The 21,116-nt window shown below is 41.1% G+C and overlaps 2 protein-coding genes across 2 annotated transcripts in view; both read left to right on the forward strand.

Annotated features, from left to right (window-relative positions):
• The window catches only part of TMEFF1 (transmembrane protein with EGF like and two follistatin like domains 1), a 92,335-nt gene extending 91,035 nt beyond the window's left edge, over window positions 1-1,300 (forward strand). The window contains exon 10 of the mRNA XM_004271486.3: window positions 196-1,300. Within this exon, the coding sequence (XP_004271534.1) occupies window positions 196-280 (85 nt within the window). The 3' untranslated portion in view covers window positions 281-1,300. The remainder of the gene's footprint in view (window positions 1-195) is intronic.
• A 137-nt stretch (window positions 1,301-1,437) lies between these two features.
• CAVIN4 (caveolae associated protein 4) lies at window positions 1,438-12,200 on the forward strand. Its single transcript, XM_033431205.2, has 2 exons — window positions 1,438-2,214; window positions 9,774-12,200. Exons 1-2 carry the CDS (start codon window positions 1,810-1,812, stop codon window positions 10,452-10,454), a joined length of 1,086 nt encoding a protein of 361 aa, XP_033287096.1. The 5' UTR covers window positions 1,438-1,809; the 3' UTR covers window positions 10,455-12,200.
• Window positions 12,201-21,116: the final 8,916 nt, after the last annotated feature.

Below are 21,116 nucleotides of genomic sequence, written 5' to 3' on the forward strand. Positions count from 1 at the left end.
CAAACCCTCTTACCTCCCAGCTTTGTAGAGAAGATGGCAGTCTGACATGTTGGTCTCTCATCAAATAGCATCTGTTTCCCTTTCATGTGGTCACATGCAGTATGGCTTTACATGTGAAGTGTGTGTTACTCTGGAAACATTTGAAATATCCTAAACAAAATGACATTTTTCTTTTTTTTTTTCTTAATTCAACAGAAAATGCCCTAAAAACAATAGAGGACGACGACAGAAGCAAAACCTAGGTCATTTTACTTCAGATACATCATCCAGAATGGTTTAAACTGATGACTTTTATATGTACACTGACCATGTGATGTACATTTGTCTTTTTTTAAAGAATGGAAATATTTATTTCAGAGGCCTTATTTTTGGACATTTTTAGTGTAGTACTGTTAGCTCGTATTTAGAATATTCAGCTACAACAGTTTTGGACTGTTTAGTAGTCTTTGTTTTATGTTTTTAAATACAGAAATTGATTTCACAAATTTGTACCACATGGTAATTCTAAGACTTGTTCTTTACCCATGGAATGTAATATTTTTGCAAAGATGGACCACTTCACAAATGGTTATAAAGTCAGACCCACTTCTTCCACAATGACCACAGCAAATGACCAAGCATGAACTGAAGGTAAAGATGTTTACAGATTACTTTTCTTACAAAAGAAAATCTAGAAGACTCTGTGTTTAGACATTTCAATGTTTTTGAGATTTATTAACCGATTTTTTAGACACTACCTATCGCATGAATTGTAAAGCTGTGTGTGTTAGATGTAAAATATTTATAAGGTGTATGGACTGGAATTTGATCCTTTCTCTCCTTGAAAAAATAATTCTGAATTTTTAAAAGTATATGGTAGCAATGATGGAATGGATCACTGAAAAGTAGATTTAGATGTTGTGAAAATTGTCTGTTTAACAAACAGATTGGAATAAAGCCTACACTATCATTTAAACTACTTCTATACACATTCATTTTTAAAGAAATATTTGTTTTAACATAAATAAACCAATTGTATCAGTGTTTGTGAATAAATGCAAAAATGATTGTTAACGATTGGTGCTCTTCACATGAGCTTAAAAATCATCTAAGACCTCTCTCCAAATTTGTCCTGTAGTAATAGCTATACTAATAGATTGTTGGTGTTTAAAGATCTGAAGTGTGAATAGAATGTATTCAGCTGTTTAACATGTAGTTTAGGTATTCAGAAGTATGCATGTAGAATTTAAGAATATGTTCAAAATATTAATTTTAATATTTGGTTTGGAAAAGCATGTTATAATATAATGTTTTCACTATACGGCCTCTGTTTTGGTGTGTTTATTTACTGCATTCTTTGATACTGACATATCAGTATGTTTAATATGTGAAATTAATAGAAAAAGCAGATTTCAGTTCAAAATTCCCATTTGCTTTTACAAATACTGCTTGAAATTGTCTAAAGGTAGAAGCTTCACCCAGCGCTTGGAGTTTGCTTTTTTGGTTATTTGGCTTCGAGGCTTAATATTAGTAACATGGTGGCCTTAGGGAACTTTTTTTTTAAAAAGCTTTCCTCTTCTACCCACACAGTCTTATTTGAGTCCCTTAGTCATCAGTAAGCATGTTTGGAACAGCACCCAGTGCTTTTGCAAGGGTTCATATTGCAGAACAGTCACGTATGGATATTTGTAGTTACAAATACTTGACCAGTCTCCAGGGGTGGGGTTTCCAACCCTTTAAACAACCCTGTTCCCTGTTATCAGGCTAACTTTTTGCTCTCAGTGCCAGAATTGATTGCGCTAAGACATCTTTCACTGAGAAATAAATAAAATGGAACATAATGGGTCTGCTTCAAATGCTGATAAAATCCACCAGAATCGCCTGTCGAGTGTGACAGATGAAGACCAAGACGCTGCTCTTACCATCGTGACTGTGCTGGACAAAGTAGCTGCCATCGTGGACAGCGTGCAGGCCAGCCAGAAGAGGATAGAGGAGAGACACAGGGCGATGGAAAATGCCATGAAGACCGTCCAGATTGACCTGCTGAAGTTTTCGCAGTCACACAGCAACACAGGTTATGTCATTAACAAGCTGATGGAGAAAACACGAAAGATCAGTGCTCACATTAAAGAAGTGAGGGCCCGAGTGGAGAAGCAACAAACTCACGTCAAAAAAGTTGAATCCAAGCAAGAGGAAATAATGAAGAAGAACAAATTCCGTGTGGTAATATTCCAGGTAAGCTGGCACCTGTGTTTAGCTCGATTACTGCTGTCTGTTGCGTCCTTTAATGGCCAACAGGTCTTGTCAGACCTGTCACATGGTAACTATTGTGTATATGCGTGTGGTGGAGTTCTGTATCATCAGAGATCTCAGGATAAAACCATTTCTATGTTAACTGGTATACTATCATGTCAGTGTTTTGAGCTTCTCAGCCGTTTCATGTAATATGAACTGTGGATCATAGCTGAGTCTATTTCTTGCCTTTGAAACTTAATATTGGTAAGCTGCTTTTGGCATATTAGCCGTATTAGCATGATGCCCTCTCAAAGCCTTTGAGAAGGTTAGGACTAGAAGATATCTAAGAAGCCTCCAGTTTAAAACACCTCTTTGTTATAGAAAAAAAGAAACTGAGGACCTGTAGCTCTGCAAAGTGGTTCTTTCCCTTATTATGGAGAGCCCAGAAAGCCTTAAACAGTAAAATGTAAACTTTTCAGAATATAATTTGTCTATTGGAATTTTTACCTATAATAATGTATAAGTCACAATAATAAGACAACGGTCTATTTCTTAATGAACAATCAGACAGTTGTTCTTTTTCTTATAGTTATATAAATGTAGGAGTCACATAAGTAATTCCTTATATTTGATTACCAAGTCTTTACTTAGCTGAATTCTTTTAGCTGCACTGCACAGCTTGTGGGATCTTAGTTCCCTGATCAGGGATCGAACCTGTGCCCTCTGCAGAGGAAGCACAGAGTCCTAACCACTGACTGCCTGGGAAGTCCCTACTTAGCTGATTTTACATGATAGTTTTTGTGTGGCGTTGTGTGTTGAGATAATAAGTTCCTATCTTACTCTGCACTTGATACTCATATTTTTTGAAATAGGAACACATCCATGGCAAATGCCTAATATCTATAATATATTTTAAAACTCTTACAAATTAAAAGGGAAAAAGTTGAACTTTCATGGTAGAAAAATTGGAAAGTCATTATCAGTCGGTTCACAAAAGACAAAGTAAATGAGCAAAATTCCATTTTCACCTATGTAAATATTTGCAGTTACTGAAACATTCGCAGAGTTTAAGAGTAGGAAATAATAAGCACTTTCATATTCTGCTGGTAGAATATTAAATGGTACATTTCTGGAGGGCAGTTTTGGTATTAGGTGTTAAGAACCTTAAAAATTCGCAAACCTTTTGGCCCCAAAATTTAATGTCAAAGAATTTGTTGTAAGCATAAAATCAGGAATGTGTGCGGGCATGTTCACTGGTACATATATGCAGTGTTATCACACTGTATTTTTAAAATGAATGTATGCCCATATGCATAGACAAAAGGCCTAGAAGAATAAAAACAAATTGAAATAGGAACACAGTTGGTAGGTAGTTGAAAGATACCAGGGATGTGGGCCATAACTCCCGGGGCATTCTTTACACTTCAGTCAATTCTCCATAGCCCACTGTTGGCTGATAAGGTTACACGGGGATGGCAGAGTGGTATTTTGGATCTGTATTTAAGAGCCTGTTGGTTATTTAGGAGGAAGAATGGGAGGAGAGAGAGGGTTGCTTACTTCAAAGGTAGTCAAGTTCGACTATGCCATCTGAAGGCCTTTACCATTTCCCTCTCCTCCCAGGTCCCTGGAAGTCCTTCTCCAGACTTAAATTTTTGAAAAAAAAAAATCAGTCATCTTACTCTCAGAAGCCAGTTGTAGTATATGTAATGGGGATCTAAATTTAGTACTGGAGAATGTAGTATCCATTCTTGAATTCACTTTTCCACGGGCGTTAACAGTTCATTGCAGCTCTATTTACAATAGCCAGGACATGGAAGCAACCTAAGTGTCCATCAACAGATGAATGGATAAAGAAGATGTGGCAAATATATACAATGGAATATTACTCAGCCATAAAAAGAAATGAAATTGAGTTATTTGTAGTGAGGTGGTTGGACCTAGAGTCTGTCATACAGAGTGAAGTAAGTCAGAAAGACCATATGCTAACACATATATGTGGAATCTAAGAAAAAAAAAATGGTTCTGATGAACCTAGGGGCAGGACAGGAATAAAGATGCAGACGTAGAGAATGGACTTGAGGACACGGGGAGGGGGAAGGATAAGCTGGGACGAAGTGAGAGAGTAGTATTGACATATACACACTACCAAACGTAAAATAGATAGCTAGTGGGAAGCAGCCACATAGCACAGGGAGATCAGCTCAGTGCTTTGTGACCATCTAGAAGGGTGGGATAGGGAGGGTGGGAGGGAGGGAGACACAAGAGGGAAGAGATATGGGAACATATGTATATGTATAACTGATTCACTTTGTTATAAAGCAGAAACTAACACACCATTGTAAAGCAATTATACTCCAATAAAGATGTTTAAAAAAAAAAAACAAACAGTAATGGGTATAACTCACCCTCCACTTGCATGGGGCATGCCAGGAAACATTGTTGGTATCCAGCATTTCTCCTGAGAACCTTTGTGTGAAGAGTAGACCAGGTTAACAATCAAGATTTACAAAGGCTAAAGAAAGCAGAGGAGTTTCTGAGAAGTTCTAATTGACCCTTGTTTGTCTATTGACATAATTCTTTTTTTTAAAAGTTGTTTCTATGTTCACCTGTTTATTCCCTGAAAGTTGCTATTTTTTTTCTTTGAGCACCTACAGTTACTTGAATGAATAGAAGATGGTATGAAAAAGGAAGCGAGAGGCACTAGTGAGAGACATAATGCTATGAAGAGTCTGTGAAGTTAAGTTGTTCAGAGTAAGCAGCACTTTATCTATAAGCAGTGGCTATCTCTTGTAATGGGAGAGCATGTAAAGAAAAGATAAATACCAATGGATTCATTGATTCATTAGATATTAGAACACTATATACAGCATTCATATGGGTTTGTTTAACAGTTAGAAGTCATATGCTTAACAGTTAAAAGTCATATATATATATATGTGTGTGTGTATATATGTATATATATATATAATTTTTTTTTTGGCCAAACTGCGCACCTTGCAGGATCTCAGTTCCCCAACCAAGGATTGAACCCAGGCCACGGCAGTGAAAGCTCCAAATCCTAACCACTAGACCACCAGGGAACTCCCAAAATTCTTATAATTCATTCTTACAGTTAATATGTTTAAGTGGCTATATTGAGATTGCTCCTTCCACTAAAATTAACTTGAAGCTGAGTAATTCAGCTCTAGTATACTTTCATTTCGATTTGGGTTTTTCCTCAAAAAGATTTCCCTAGATATATCTTTTGGTGGCAAGTCTTTATTGCTATTTTATCTCCCACCGTTGTGTACGGCAGAGCTTTCACCTAATTGTGGACATTGGCATTGAAAAAAATGATCTGCTCTTTATCATACAATTATGATTTCTCCTTGAACATGCTTTCACCTTAGCAACCTCCTCACCATGAAAGAAAGCCAGGAGGCTTCCCATATCTTCTAACAATTTTGCTTACTAACCACATGCCCGTGCCTCCCAAATGAGGTATTTGGCCATTCCCTAATGATAAGTCCCGGACTTCTAAATATTCGAAATTCTCTTAGCAGTATTACTTTGATAATCAAGGCCATTATCCTCTGACTCATAATACTCATTTTGTTACAAAAATCATCTTTTTACCTAGAATTTTACATGAAAAAATGTATAATAATTGTATTTGGAAATAACTGTAATTCAGCCCTATAATTTTCAATTACTGTTACAGTGTATTCACCACTAACTCGTGGTATCTTTGACTCAGAGGAGTTGCAACAAATAGATTTACATAGCAGGTGCTTTCTCTGTTTCTACCCCTGTTTTGTTTTGTTTTTAAGCCTGAGTTTGTTGTGCAGTTGAAGAAGGGTTTGTGATTCTTGAGTTAAGCCATAACTGATTTCTTCACAGCAGGATTGTGAGGGTTTTTCCATATGAAACAGTAATTATTGTTTGGCTCCTTTTCTAATTATACCTACTCAGTCCATACCCACCCACTCAGTGCTGCTGAAGCTACTCCCTGTAGTAGGTGTCAGGAAAGGAGAGGAATAATGTTGCTGCTTCTGATTCATCAGAGAGCTATGAGATACCCACTCTACCTTTTTTTTTTTTTTTTAAGTTCCTAGACTCTCCAATCCTGTAGCCAAAGAAGTTAATTTTAAATAAGTATCCAGAGAAGTAAAGTTCTGGGGATACGTTCTTGACTATCAGGATGATAGGTTTTGGAATACGTATAAATGTATTTCTTACACAGTAAATTTTTTGGTTGAACAGATTTAATCTGGATCTCAAGTAGCAGCACAGTTTCTTTTAGAAATTTCAACTCGTGGATTCAATTAAAAATCCCATGATCTTTAAAGTTTTTCCTGTTTAGTTTTAGAAATAACCCCGAAATAGAAAGTTGGGGTCCTTTAGCAGCCATGTTTCTGGCCTGGTTCTCAAGGTTACCAGTGTCTGCCATGTTCCCAAATCCAATTTGATGAGTCCTTTTACCTTTTTGACATATTTGTCATAGTTGGTCCCTCCCTCTCTTCTTGAAACTTTTTTCCCCTTGGCTTCTGGGGGTGCCTCTCGCTCTTGGATTTCCTCCTGCCTCACTGGCTGACATTTATCCTTTTTGGTTCTTTCTCATCTCTTCCTTCCTCTTCTTCTTTTTTTTTTTTTGAATTATTTATTTATTTATTTGGCTGTGCTGGGTCTTAGTTGCGGCACGTGGAATCTTAGTTGCCCCGTGCGAGATCTTTGTCGCAGCATGAGGGATCTTTAGTTGCAGCATGCAGGGTCTTTAGTTGTGGCATGTGAACTTTTAGTTGTAGCTTGTGGGATCTAGTTCCCTGACCAGGAATTGAACCCGGGCCCTCCTGCATTGGGAGTGTGGAGTCTTAGCCACTGTATCACCAGGGAAGTCCCTCATCTCTTCCTTCTTATCTTCAGGTCCAAAATCCATTTATGTATCAATAACACCAAAATTCAAAAATCTGTAAAAATAAAATTTTTATCGTAACTTATTTGGCAGCAAGACCTAGCTTTACCTGAACTCAGTGGATGCCAAAACCCAACCTCAAGTAGCATGAGGCTGTTTATACTCTTTGTCCCACCTTAGAGTGAATATTTGTATTTTTTTGCCACAAAAAGGTTTTTTCCCAAGATCTCACTGGGAATGTTATGTAATATATTATTTTCCCCAAATCTGAAATATTCTGATTTCTGAAAGGTAGCTTTGTTCCAAGGAGTTTTGAATAATGGGGTGTAGACCCATTCATTCAATCTCTTGGTGATCTCTTTCATCTGGTCTCATGATTTTTAGTTTCATCTTTATGTTAATGATGCCTAAATTTATCTCTAGTCCAGATCTCTCTCCTGAATCCCAGACTTATGTACTCAGCTGTCCACTCAACATCTCTGCTTGGATGTACAGTGGGCATCTCAAAGTCAGCATGTTCAGATCCCATCCTTCCCCATCTCAGTGAATGGCTAATCTGTCCTTCAGCTGCTCAGGACCTGGACTAGAGAATCATCCTTGACACTCTCCACATCTCAATCTAGCAGCAGCAGATCCTGTTGGCTCCTACCTTCAAAGTGGATCTGGAATCAGGCCACTTCTCACCACCACCTCTGTCCACACCCTGATCCATCTCCTACCTGATTGAGCTCAGTGGTCTCTAACTGCTGTCCCTGCTTCTCATCTTGCCCTCGATAGCCTCGTTTCAGCAGGGTGACCCTTTTACAACATAGGTCAAGTCATGTCACTATCCTCCTCAAAACTTTTTAGAAGGCTTCCTATCGCACTCGGAGTAAGAGCCACGGTCCTTATGATCACATACAGAGCCCTACGTGAGCTGGCCCTCCCACTGCCTCTCTTATCCTCTCTCCTCCTCTTGCCCCTTGGTCACTCTGCTTCAGCCACACTGCCTGCCTTGCTGTTTCTCGTTTCCTCCCAGTTATATGCATTACCTTCAGGTCTAGGCTTGGATGTCACCTTATTAGTGAGGCCTTTCCGAGCGTCCTCCCCAGTCACTGTGTATCCCCCTGCCCTGCTCTATTTTTCACCTTAGCACTTATCACCATCCAACATACTATGTAAGTAACTTGTTTATTTCTCTCTTCAAGAATACAAGTTCTTTTACTCTGTTTTTTTTTTTTCTTTTGCGGTACACGGGCCTCTCACTGCCGTGGCCTCTCCTGTTGCGGAGCACAGGCTCCGGATGTGCAGGCTCAGCGGCCATGGCTCATGGGCCCAGCCGCTCCGCGGCATGTGGGATCTTCCCGGACCAGGGCACGAACCCGCATCCCCTGCATCGGCAGGCGGACTGCCAACCACTGAGCCACCAGAGAAGCCCTTTTACTCTGTTTTATTCAAAGAGGGAGGTTCTCAGTTCCTAGACTAGTGACTGGTGCATGGTAGGTGCTTAGTAACAATTTGTTGAATGAAGGCGTATGCTTCTTATTTGTTCCAACCGTCATTTGTTGAGTATACCTACTATGTACAAGGCACTCTGATAGATGCCAGGCATAAGACATAAATAAGATACGTCTCTGCTTTCCTGGAAGCTATTATTTAGTGAAGGCCTCAGGGAGACATATATAAATGAGTAGAGTTCTGATTCAATTCAGACTCTGATAAATGTTATAAGTAGAGGAATGCATGTGTCATTTTGGTATAGATTGGAGACAGGTTTGACCTCTGGGGGAAGTTGGGGATATTTGAATTGACTCGAAGAAAGATTTTATTCACAAAGCTGGAAAGAGGTGAAAGGTAGCAAAAACCACGTTTATAAAGGCATGCAGGGATGAAAACAGTATGTGTTTAAGGAACTCAGAGGGGTTGTGTTGCTGGACTGGAGGAGTGGGAAAGTAGGTTTTGCTCAAACTGAAGAGCCTTCTAATTATACTGAAGAATTTGAACTCTATCCTTTGAGTATTGGTGAGCTCCCCAATGTTTTAAAGTAGAGAAAGCATGTGATCAGAGCTATGTTTTAGAAACATTTCTCAGGAAGTACTTTGGTGATGTTTTAGAGGTATAAGTATTGCACGAGTTCAGGCCTGAGATGACAGGGCCTGAACTAAGACGTTGGTAGAGGCAAGGAGGAAGGAGGCGGGAACAGAAGAGTTAGTAGTTATTAAGCAATATTATCGACAGCGCTTAGTGACCAGTTGGATATGGGATGAAGAGAGGGAATATTTGGGACCATGCTTCTGAGGTTTTTCTGGGTGGCACCTGGAGGTATTGGTGCTGAGAGGTCCAGGAAAGGATGATGGCTGGGCCTTGATTTTTGGATATGTGAAGTTAGAGGTTCCTGTGTTACATCTAGGTGGAGAAGTCTTTCTGACATGTAGAAATGGGTTTTCATCTTAGGGGAAGAGGAGAGATGAAGGTAAAAGATTTGTGAGTCTGCTTGCCTGGATGTGAAGGTAGAGCAGTGGATAAGTTTGCTCGGGGTGAGCTTGGGAGATGAAGAAAAAGAAACCCTGAGAAATGCCAGCATTTAGGGAGTGGGGGGAGGATAAGCAGCCCGTGGAGGAGATTGAAAAGGCGTGGCCGGAAGGTTAAAGAACCCATCGCTAACACGCTTGCTTTCTCTCTCCTTCAGGAGGATATTCAGTGTCCAACGTCCCTGTCTATCATGAAAGACAGAAGCTTGACTGCTGAGGGTCCAGAGGAGGAGGACGATATCTTCGATCCCCCAGTTGATCTGTCTTCGGATGAAGAATATTATGTTGAAGAGAGCAGATCTGCCAGGCTTAAAAAGTCAGGCAGGAAGCGCATTGATAATATCAAAAAGGCCTTTTCCAAAGAAAACATGCAGAAGACACGGCAGAATTTTGACAAGAAAGTGAACAGAATTAGGACTAGAATAGTGACACCAGAGAGGAGAGAGCGGCTAAGGCAGTCAGGGGAGAGGTTAAGGCAGTCGGGGGAGAGGCTGAAGCAGTCAGGGGAAAGGTTTAAGAAATCTATTTCTAATGCAGCTCCTTCAAAGGAAGCTTTTAAGATGCATAGCCTTCGGAAAACTAAAGACCGTGCTGCGGCCGAAGGTCCCGAAGAGGTCAGGGAGATAGGGGTGGACATCATTGCCAGGAGCGAGTCTCTGGGCCCCATCAGTGAGCTGTACACCGAGGTGCTCAGTGAAACAGACCCCAAGGAGGCCAGAGCCTCACATCCTCCCCGAGAAGGTGGGGAAATCTCGACCCCCGAGCCTTTAAAAGTTACTTTTAAACCCCAGGTGAAAGTAGAGGATGACGAATCTCTTTTGCTAGATTTAAAGCAGTAATTATAAAGAGGAATTAAGTATATTATAATTGTAAGTCTCCTTAATCACACAGTTTTAGTTTAATTAGCATAGTCATTTACATGTATATGCCATATAGGAAAACATAAGTGGTATGGCTGTCTCATTTCTTAGGTTTAAAATTTTAAAGGTAATACAATTATTAATATATATTTGCTTGATTAATATACACTTCCTGGGGAATTCTTTTTTTTTTTTCCCCTCCCCCAGGACTTACATGATTCTATCAGCTTCCTCTCTTAGGTCACCTCTCATGGCAGCTGTGGATTTTTAAGTTCCTTTCTCTTGCCCATCAGAAAAATAGTTTCCTAGTGAGGCCCAGTTAGGTGTTCGGTAGTCTACAATAAATGAAGGCCAAATTTATGGCCGTCATTTATTTGCAAGTGAACTCTCGATTTTGGTCTAGATTAATATTGTGGCCAAGCTCAAAGGGGAATAAGTCACATGTGGATTTTATCTATATGTTCACATCAATAGATTTTTTAGTAAATTAGCAGTCACACCCCTTTTTGATGCCTTTGCGTAAAAACGTTGAAGTGCTGGACTTGAGCGTTTAGTTCTGGCATCACAGCTTTGCTTACAGGGAGCCACTTGGCAAGTCGTCTAATGGTCTGGTCAGTACAACGGAGAGGGTTCGCCTGTCCTACCCTTCTCAGAGGACTGTTGTGAAGATAAGGAAATGTTATACATTCTGGGGGAACAAGAGCTATTTCCAGAGAAAACAAACCCCACTGGTTCCTCAAAAGCAGAATCGAAATAATTCCATCTTCTGAAAAAGTCCTGAGCTCCAAGCAGTGAGGACCTAGGTCGGACAGACACTAAAGTTGGTCTTCAGAAGCGTTTTCACAGAATCAGGAATCAAAAGTCAATGTTTGGATGACATCTTTTTTGTCAAAGACTAAAACCAGACCTTGGGTTTGAGTTGGGTCTTGAAACGTTTCCTGGAAAATTCTTTTCTGATTTTCTTCTGATTCAGATCTCTGGTGGACTGGAGCAGCATTGTTTCGAGCAGCATGAAGCCTGCAACTGTGGCTGTGTCTTCCAGAGGCCTTTCTAAAGTCAGCCCTTGTGCAGTGCTTGGAAATGACCTCAGATGCTTCTGATTTCCAGAGTGAACCCCTCAGGGCCCATCCGTCCAAAACAGTATTCGTAGGTGTTCATCATAACTGCTTTGGGAGGAAGCCAGATTCCACTTATTTGTTAGCTGTAGATCTAGCCAATCTAGAAGTAGATATTATTGCTAAAGAAAGAGAAATGGTCATACCGGTCCTGCACTTGTGTATGTTTAAATCTTCTGGTTTGTAAAAGGGAAGAAATGATGGAATTGTGGAATTTGAAGAGTTTGGACAGCAGTCAGCTTTCAGTCAGTTTTGGATGCTCAAGTAGTAATTAAAAATTGTACACACACACACCCACCCACACACACACACACACACACACACACACACACACACACACACACAGAATCAGCTTTGAAATATTTAACTCAGTTACCCAGCTGTTTGGGTTTGGGAGTTTGATTCAGCATCATTTCCTCTTCACTCTGCGTGAATACATAAAATCATGAATTGTTAATCTCATTATCTTTTTTTATTGAAAACTAAAGTGTATACAGCTTTGAACAATACTTTAAAAGGAATAATTTTTAAAATGTTAGAGTTTAGAAAGAGCTTGGATGCCTAATCACACATTTCCTTAAAGCCATAATAAATTTGAATTTAAAAAAGACATTATTACAAAGTTTGATGTCAGTGTCCTTTTTGTAAATACTTTTACTAATAATGAATGCAAACAGTATGGCATGTATTTGATATAGTAACCCTACTCATAATAGATATGTTTCTAGGTTAAGCAGAATGTAAAGAAGTTATATGCTTTTTTTTTTCTGGCCCTACACAGTCCTACAATTGAGCAAAATATCACTGTCAAGGAATTTTTGTAAAGTCCATTTGCTTACTGACCCATTATATAAGCAGACTTGATATGTTATGGAACATTTCCCACATAGGTACGTTTGAATTTTGATTTAGAAGGCATTATAGCCTGGCCAGCTCTTCATCATGGTAGACTCTGAACAATTTCATGTTCCCAGAGGTTCATTGTAACTTACACTGCTTTCTTGGTACTAGGATTTTCCCCTCCGTGTCACTTCTGTCTCTCAACATTTCCCCCCATGTTTAGAGCGTTCCTCAATTCCACATTCATGATTTTTTTCTCCTTTCACCCCATTCTCTTGACGTAAAGAATGTCTTTATTATAGGCTGCAGAATCATACATCTTCATTTAATGCAAGGAATATAGTCAACATTCTCTATTTTTAAAGTTTCAGACAACACAGATTTTCTCCTCATTTTACTCTTCTGTGTTTTTGAAATTATATGTTAGATTTTAAACAGTTTATTGAAATAAAACCATTAGCAGGATTTCTCCCCTTTTCTTTCTGTGAGGCAGAACAATGCGACATCCATAGACACCCAGGGCATGGAGCCCACTCTCAGGCTCTACTATAGAATAGACAGACGAGAAGAGGAAAGTGCAACTCTGTCTCCTGCACATGATGGATCCAGAGGCTTTCCTCTCAGGGTCTATGGTGGCCTGGTTCTGGGCCATAGGTTAGAGAAAAGGGCCCAATGTGAATAGTGATAAGAGGAGCATGAAAATTCAGCTTGTTGAGAGCGTATTTGTGGTGTGTGTAAACTCCCTTGAACAGGTTTTCATAAATTAAAAATACAAACCAAACTACAGTATTTCATTTTGACTTTATTGTTTACCTTCCATGTACGTATAAGGGTTTGGTTCAGAACAGTCTGAAGTTCACTGTGATTCTATCAGCTTGAGAGCATGGGTCATGTTATGTAAAATATTTCACAGAATCACTGTTAACTCTACAGTCCCCAAACATGAAATTATTGGCCCTGTTTTTCTTCTGAGACATGTTTTCTATAGCTTTTATTGAACCCTACTAAAAATATTATAGGTTACAATCCCCAAATAATTGCTGTGGCGTATCTGAGTCAAGACTAGGGAGAATGACCACTGTGGTCTCATCCTCAGTTCTGTTGGAATTTGGGGCATGCTAGTATCTGGTCTGTAGTGAATGAAAAATGAATAAGCCTTAGTGCTGAGTTTTGTGTGTCATTCTTGTGACCACTTCTGAGTTATGTGATTTCTGAGGATTTATAGCTGTCCTTAGCAAGTCAGAATCCTTCAGTGTATTTCTTGGGTGGATAGGAGATCTAGGATAACTAGCTCTTCACTGTGAGTCTCTTAGGACATCCAAGGATCCCCAAGAGAATAGCTTGGAGTGGCAGAACATCCTCAGGCTTTGAATTTACTCTGGGCATCTTCCTAAACTCAGCTGTGCTTGTCAGGGGCTGTCCTAGACTGCTCTGCCACTTGATGCCTTTGCTCATGCCGTTGGGTCTCTCGTGTGGTTTGGGAGATGAGTTTCAAGTTCAGTGATAATGTCCATTTCCTTCTTTTATCTTTCCTTGGTTACCTCCCACCCCTTAGGAAGGGTGTGATTAATTCCATATAGTCAATATACGTAGCACCTTTGATCTGCCAGATTCTGTGTGAGGCACTGAGAATTCAAAGATGAATAGAACATGGTCCTTGTTTCTTCCCCTTCCCCCTCTCCCCTTTTCTTCCTTTCCCCTTCCCAGCCCTGATCTCAGACTCACTGTTTCTAGGAGTCCGTCAAGCCAAAATTCAGCAACGTGACTAGTGATGTGTATAATATGATGGAACTGTAGAGATGGAAGATGTTGATATAGAATTTAGATTATATGTCAGTCATACCACTTATCATTACATTTTAGTTCATTTGTGTGATTGTCTTCTAGACTAGACTGTGCTGCTCAGGGGCAGGAACTCTTATTCTATTCATCTTTGGGTCCCCAGCACTTGGGAGCCTCCCAAGTGCTAGGCATCATTAGGTATCATGATATGAAAAATATGAAAAATATGGACCCTGCACTTAAGGAGCTTTTCCTCTGGTGGAGAAGACAGACATGTAATCCAACATCACTGCATAATGTGATTGGAGCCTCATGTCTAAGAAAGGATGATGGGAGCATAGAGGAAGAGCGTCTAACAAGCTGGGGAGGGGGTGTCAGGGAAAGCTAGAGAAAATGGTGCTTCACTTGGCATTTGAAGACCAATCAAGTGTCAGCTAAGTAACAGAATTCAAGGCAGGATGCAGCTGGAGAGGTTGTATGAAGATGTTTTGGGTTTTATGTCAAAGGCCATAGAGAGCCATTGAGATCGAAAGCTGTGGAGTGCCCTGACTGATGTTTGTGGAAGGATGTTCTGTTAGCAGCAGGGGCAGTGAGACCAGTTACTAGGCCCCTTACATTTTTCCAGCTGAGAATAGCACCTGACCTCAAGCATTAACAGAGCTCTGCACGGGATAAACTTAGATGTGGCTTGTGACAGGGATCAAATGATAGCCAGGTTTCTGACTTGGGTGAGTGGTCCTGCTGTTCACTGAGACAGGAAATGTGGTATCCTGTCTGGGGACTCTTACACGGTACTCTCCTGCTGCCCCTCTCACTCTCTGCTCTGACAGCCTCTGTTGCCGGTCCCTTGCATAACCTGAGAAACAAAGGGGAGCCATGCATACACTCCAGAAGCTCCCACACTAGAGGTCTGCCTAGTCTAGCCATTGTGGCTCTCACCCATGCTTGAAGAAAGCCTCATTTGGAGTGATCCTTTCCTGGTTCTAGCAAGTGCCTTGCCCTCTCCACCAGGACTCCAAAGTTCTTGGGAAGCAGCATTGCCTTTCAGATGTAAGGCCATTGTGAGAGCTTCTCTCCCATCAGTATCTTTGTTCAAGGCCAGATTTTTGCTTGCTCATTGTATGGTCCAAAGAAAAGCTGCCCTTGATCTTAGAATGGATGCTTTTGATTTGTTTATTTCTCTTTTTATAATCTCAGCGGTTGTTTGGCTCCCAAGGGTTCTAGCCAAAGCTGTGCTTGGTATTGCAGCTGACACTACAGTAAAAGCTGCTGTAACCTGGTACCTTGGCCAAGGCCAGTCACCCAGGTTCATGTAGCTACTCAGCTGCTGGGGCTACAGTAAGAGCCTCGATCTCATCATGGGTGCTTTGGTTTCAAACCTCATCCCTTGGTGTCTGTCACATGAGATCTGAGTCATGGCATCACAGATGTATTAGGGGTTCAAGATGGGCTTTGATGCAACCCATTTTTCTTCTTTTCCAAGGTTCTGGCTGATGGAAGAGTTCGTTTAAGGATCACCAGCAAAATGGAGACCAAGGTGTCATCTTATTACTGGCTGGGCAAATGTCTAATACTTCCCCCAAATGCAGAGCATCTGGTGGATTCTGTTGGAGAATGTGGCTTAGACCTAAGACGAGAGAGAGAGAGAGAGAGAGAGAGAGAGAGAGAGAGAGAGAGAGAGAGAGAGAGACCCTGCTGTGTCCCTGGGGACCTGCATACTTTGTGTGGCAGTAGAGAGAGCAAGGTTTGTGGAGCAGAAGCAGGGTCCATTTTATCAGCTAGCAATGAAGCCCACAGGCCAGCCTCACATACTCAGCCAGGGGGAGCAGGGGATATGGAGGGACCCCCTCCGCCCCCTGGCTCAGGTGGGCAGGTAGTAAGGAGATGGGAGGCAGGGAGGCTGGGGCTCCTGACCCAGAAAACCCACCATCCCAGAACGAAGGGTCTGATTTGAAGCCATAGCCTGGCTTGTGCTGTCGCCTCATGTGCAGAGTTAAACCTAGCCCACGGAAGGTAGCCACTACCACTGAGGCCTATTTTGGACACACTAAATTGAGGACCACGAGGAGGGCAGGCAAGTAGATACTACAGGTCCCAGACCGAAGGAGAGGGCTGGAGAAACACTTGTTAGACGAAGCACAGGTAAGTGAAATTGTGGGTTTTCATGAGAAAGTTCTGGCAGTTTGACTTTGAAAGAAACAGTGGATAAAGATCTTTCAAGAAAGGAATGGGTAAAGAAGTTGGCTAACTTGTAAATTCAGCTTTTCTTCTGAACAATTCTTCGTGGGCTCTTATTTCAAGAACTTTCTCCTGGTCAGTCTATTAACTGACCTTAGGCAGTCTATTATCTTCGTAAGGGCAAGAATTCTCTGTTAAACACTGTCTGGTTTCCAGACCTCCCTGATACAATTCACTTTAGGATAAGAGAAGGACTAAATATTCTAACCTTAAATTTAGAACTACAATGAGCACCACAGTCTGGAGGGTTTCGTTCAGTCTCTTGCTGTTAGTCCATTAAGGTATTACTTAATGGCTAAAGTTTGCCTACAGCATAATATTACAAAGCAGCCAAGTTACCCGTATAATCTCATGGGCTAATATTCACAACTTATCAGTCTCATTAGGCCTTTTATCTGAATAAGTTTCAAATTCTCAGACTGTGGTTATGTAGATATGTTGTTTTAGGGTAAAATAAAATCCATTGAAATGAGTCTTTCACTTTAATTGTATTAGTACCTTTCAAGTGGCCACATTTATTTGGAAAGTTTCTGTAAGGAGAAGAAATAAATTAGCAGAATTATGCACGGGATGTGCTTGGCTCTGGTTCGAAGCAACGGAGAAGATTTCAGAGGGAAACATTCGTATGCTTGTCAACTGTTAAGAAATAGGACTAAATTTTCTTCAAGAGGAGAGAAAATATCCTATTAAACCATAGGTTGTGGATGCATGAGGAGAGTGCACCCAAATGTTCTCTACCTGAAACTCATACATCTGTCTCACATAAAAAATCACCAACGTTACAGGCAAACCTGTGTTGGAGAGTAAAATCACTTAAGATTTACTAGTTATTCTCCCATATTCTTAAATAATCATCTTCCAGTGATAATCTACTTCAACATCTCTCTCCTTGTTTTTCGTCTCCAGAATGACAGCATCTGTGAGGGTAGAGGGGCCGGAGAGAGACTAAATCATTGGTTATAGGGACCAAAGGGGCCTGAATTTACTCCTATGGTTTGATGGAGGCCACATATACATATGGTGGATTATGTTTCTTGACTTTCTCTCAAAATTTTGTGCCGAAAAGGCAATGATTATTACATTTTTTTCCCCAGGGGCAGACGATATAGGAATGCAGAGAATGGACATGGAAATCATGAAACTTAGTCGTGAGTCTTCTGGGCAAAAAAACAACTCTCTCAGCTACAAATTAAAGATCAAAGCCAGGAACACCTTGAAATAGTACACGCTGAGGAATAAAGGTAAATGGGTGGTCTCCATTGTCCTTGAGGACAAAGCAAAATAAATGGGTTTCAAATGCAGGGGATTTCCGCAAAGAAAGGCCCCTACTGTGCAGAAACATTTTCAAAGGGTTTAAGAATTGAACCCTCTTCTGTTTTGAGGTAGGGTAGTGAATGAAGTGCCTAGAGATGAATGCATGCATCACATTTTTGTTGTTCCGTAGTTTCTTACAATGTGCAGCCATGATTGTCATATTCATATTATTCTTTTTGTAAAGCCTCTTAAAACATTGTTCGTGCCTGCTTACTGGGATTTTATGAGTTAAGAGCAAGAGACTATTTCCCACCAATAAGATAATATCTTATCTTGTACCTCCCATAATTCAGTGCTTTCTTTATATTAGGTATTTACTAAGTAGTTACTGAATGAAAACAAATGATTCTTTGAAGTATGACATCTTTTCTTAATATTTTTGAATTAAGGTCATTTATTTATTTGGTATTTATTGAGCATCTCCTATAAGCCTGGCACTTTTCTAGGCTCTGGGGAAAAAAAGCAGTGAACAAGACAAAAAGTTCCTGCTTTCAAAGAGAGCTAAACTAACATTCCAGAGGGAGACTAATGATAAGTAAGTAAATGTAATATGTTAGGCGGTGAAAAGTGTTAGGAAAAAATAAGTCAGGGTAAGGAGGTGGGACATTATGGGTGGGGTGGTGCCCGATGGGTGCTGTTTTACAAAGCGTGTCCAGGAAAGCCTCTCTTGAGAAGGTGGCCACAGTCAGTGTCCTGAATCTAATGCAAGAATTTCTGGGAAAAGAATTTCAGGTGTGTTCAGAGGACAGTGTGGCTGAAGTGGGTGAGGATGGAAGAGTGAGACCAGTGGGGTGTTACATAGGCTGTGGTAAGGAGTGTGATTTTTACTCTGAAGGAGAAGGGGGCATATTAAGCTTGTTGAGCAGAGTGACAAGATGTAATTTATTGATCTGTTTATACTTGTTGAAAAGTCAAACCATTGTGTTCATACAAAAAGCTAACTAGGGACTTCCCTGGTGGTGGTGCAGTGGTTAAGATCCGCCTGCCAATGCAGGGGACACGGGTTCGAGCACTGGTCCGGGAAGATCCCACATGCCGCGGAGCAACTAAGCCCGTGCACCACAACTACCGAGCCTGCGCTCTAGAGCCCGCGAGCCACAATTACTGAGCCCACGTGCCACGTGCCTAAAGCACGTGCTCCACAAGAGAAGCCACCGCAATAAGCCTGTGCACCGTAATGAAGAGTAGCCCCTGCCCGCCACAACTAGAGAAAAGCCTGCGTGCAGCAACGAAGACCCAATGCAGCCAAAAATAAAAAACAAAAAAAGCTAACTAGAGTTCCTGTCTTAGTTCACAGTGCAAAGGAAAAATCATCCAAACTCCAAACACTTTCCGTTCTATGCTCTCCTTAATAGTTTAGTCCTTTGCCACATCCCAGGAACCCCATTGCAGCTCAAGGCTGACATCTAGTGGATATTTTCACAATTGTTTATAAGCCTGCAAATTGGAACATTCCAGCTCTTGATTAGAAATAGAAGGTGAGCTTTAATGTAAAAATCACAAACAGGATGATAAAACAATCATAATAATCTTAGGAGAAGATTACAGTAGACTTGCCTCCTTGTTTTTCTTTGGATCATATTCTGGTGAGTTTGCATTCCTCTAACAAGTATTTGTTAAAACTGGTAGGTTTAGCTGCCAGAAGATTGTGGTAGGAAAATCATGGGCTGGTAAAGGGAGAATAAGTCAGCACTGGGTGGAATCACGGGGAGAAAGTGCTCTGGTTCTACGAGTGCCCTTCTAGCCTGTGGTTTGTTGTGTGGTATCTAAGGGTGTGTGTGTTCCAAACCTGACCGGGAGTCAGGTTGACACTGATTTACAAAAGGGGTCTGAGGTCACGAGCAGGGCATGATGGGAGGAGTTGAGGGCAGTGGGGAAATACTCAAAGTCAGGTGCAGTTAGGTGGTTCCCAACGCTTAAATGGGGTATTGAGTGCAGCAGTCAAGAGCTTTAGCTTTATAGCTGGACATCGGGCTTCATGTCTTACGCTGCCATTTACATACTGACTGTAAGAACTTGGGCGAATTGCACTCTCCGTATCTCAGTTTCTAAATTGTACCCACTTTGTAAAGGTGTTTTATTAAGTCAGGTAATTTATGCAAAGCACTTAACATGCTGGCACTTAGTACGCAGTCAGTAGCAGCTAGGTGTTATTTTTCAGAGGAACCATGAGTAGCCATCAGAGGTAGAGAAGCAGGCTATTGTGGTAATAATAGTACCGCACTAAAAAACTTTTTTTTTTTTTTGCCCCCAGCACTGAAGATTAGCAGAATTGGGCTTCCCTGGTGGCACAGTGGTTAAGAATCTGCCTGCCAACGCAGGGGAACATGGGTTCGAACCCCGGTCTGGGAAGATCCCACAGGCCGCAGAGCGACTAAGCCCATGTGCCACAACTACTGAGCCTGCGCTCTAGAGCCCACGAGCCACAACTACTGAAGCCCGTGAGCCACAACTCCTGAGCCCGTGTGCCACAACTACTGAAGCCCGTGCGCCTAGAGCCTGTGCTCTGCAACAAGAGAAGCCGCCACAATGAGAAGCCCGTGCACCACAACGAAGATTAGCCCCCGCTCGCCGCAACTAGAGAAAGCCTGCGTGCAGCAACGAAGACCCAACGCAGCCAAAACTAAATATATAAATTAAAATTTTTAAAAAGATTAGCAGAATTTAGGTTTTAACTATTTCGTATATCTATATGATCCATTTTATCTGCATTGATTGAGGGTAGTTGAATATTCTGCCTAAGGTATATCATTATACTACATAAATATTAAAATTGTTCAGTGGCTTTCATTACTTTTAGGGAAAAAGATCCAAATATTTAGCTCTGTGGGACCTGGCTCCTGCCTGCCTCTTCAGATGATCTCTTACTACTACTCCCCCTCAGTTTCTGCATACCAGACATGCTGAGATGTGCTGGCATTTTTGTGGGTCCTCCAACACCTTGTTCCACCTGTCTCAGGACCTTTGCACAGGCAGTCTCCTTAGCCAGTCCACATCTCTCCCACCCTACCCACCCCAACAACCAAGTACACACCTGCTAATTAATGCCCACTCATCTTTCCGATTCCAGCTCAAATGACACTTCTTCAGGGAAGCTTTCCCAGACTCCACCCCACTCCCAGGCTGGGCAAGCCTCCCTTGTTATAAGATATCATAGCATTCTGCACTTTTAGTTTTTCTTCAGAACACTTACAGTTTTAAAGTATATATTTATTTGCTTCCCAACTAGACCTTAAGCATCTTAAAAGCTGGAATGGTGTCTGCTTGACCCGTCGTTCTGTCCTTGCCAGAGTGCCTGATACATTTAGACTCTCAGATATTTTTTTGAATAGTAAAGAGAGTAGTGTGAAGG

The sequence above is a fragment of the Orcinus orca genome, chromosome 6, assembly GCF_937001465.1.
Source record: "Orcinus orca chromosome 6, mOrcOrc1.1, whole genome shotgun sequence".
NCBI lineage: Eukaryota > Metazoa > Chordata > Mammalia > Artiodactyla > Delphinidae > Orcinus > Orcinus orca.

Bases quoted from the DNA above. Each gene is read 5' to 3' on its own strand.
- CAVIN4 (XM_033431205.2), top strand. From the start codon at position 1,810: ATGGAACATAATGGGTCTGCTTCAAATGCTGATAAAATCCACCAGAAT. The intron at 2,215-9,773 runs GTAAGCTGGCAC...TCTCTCCTTCAG, and splicing joins TCCGTGTGGTAATATTCCAG to GAGGATATTCAGTGTCCAAC.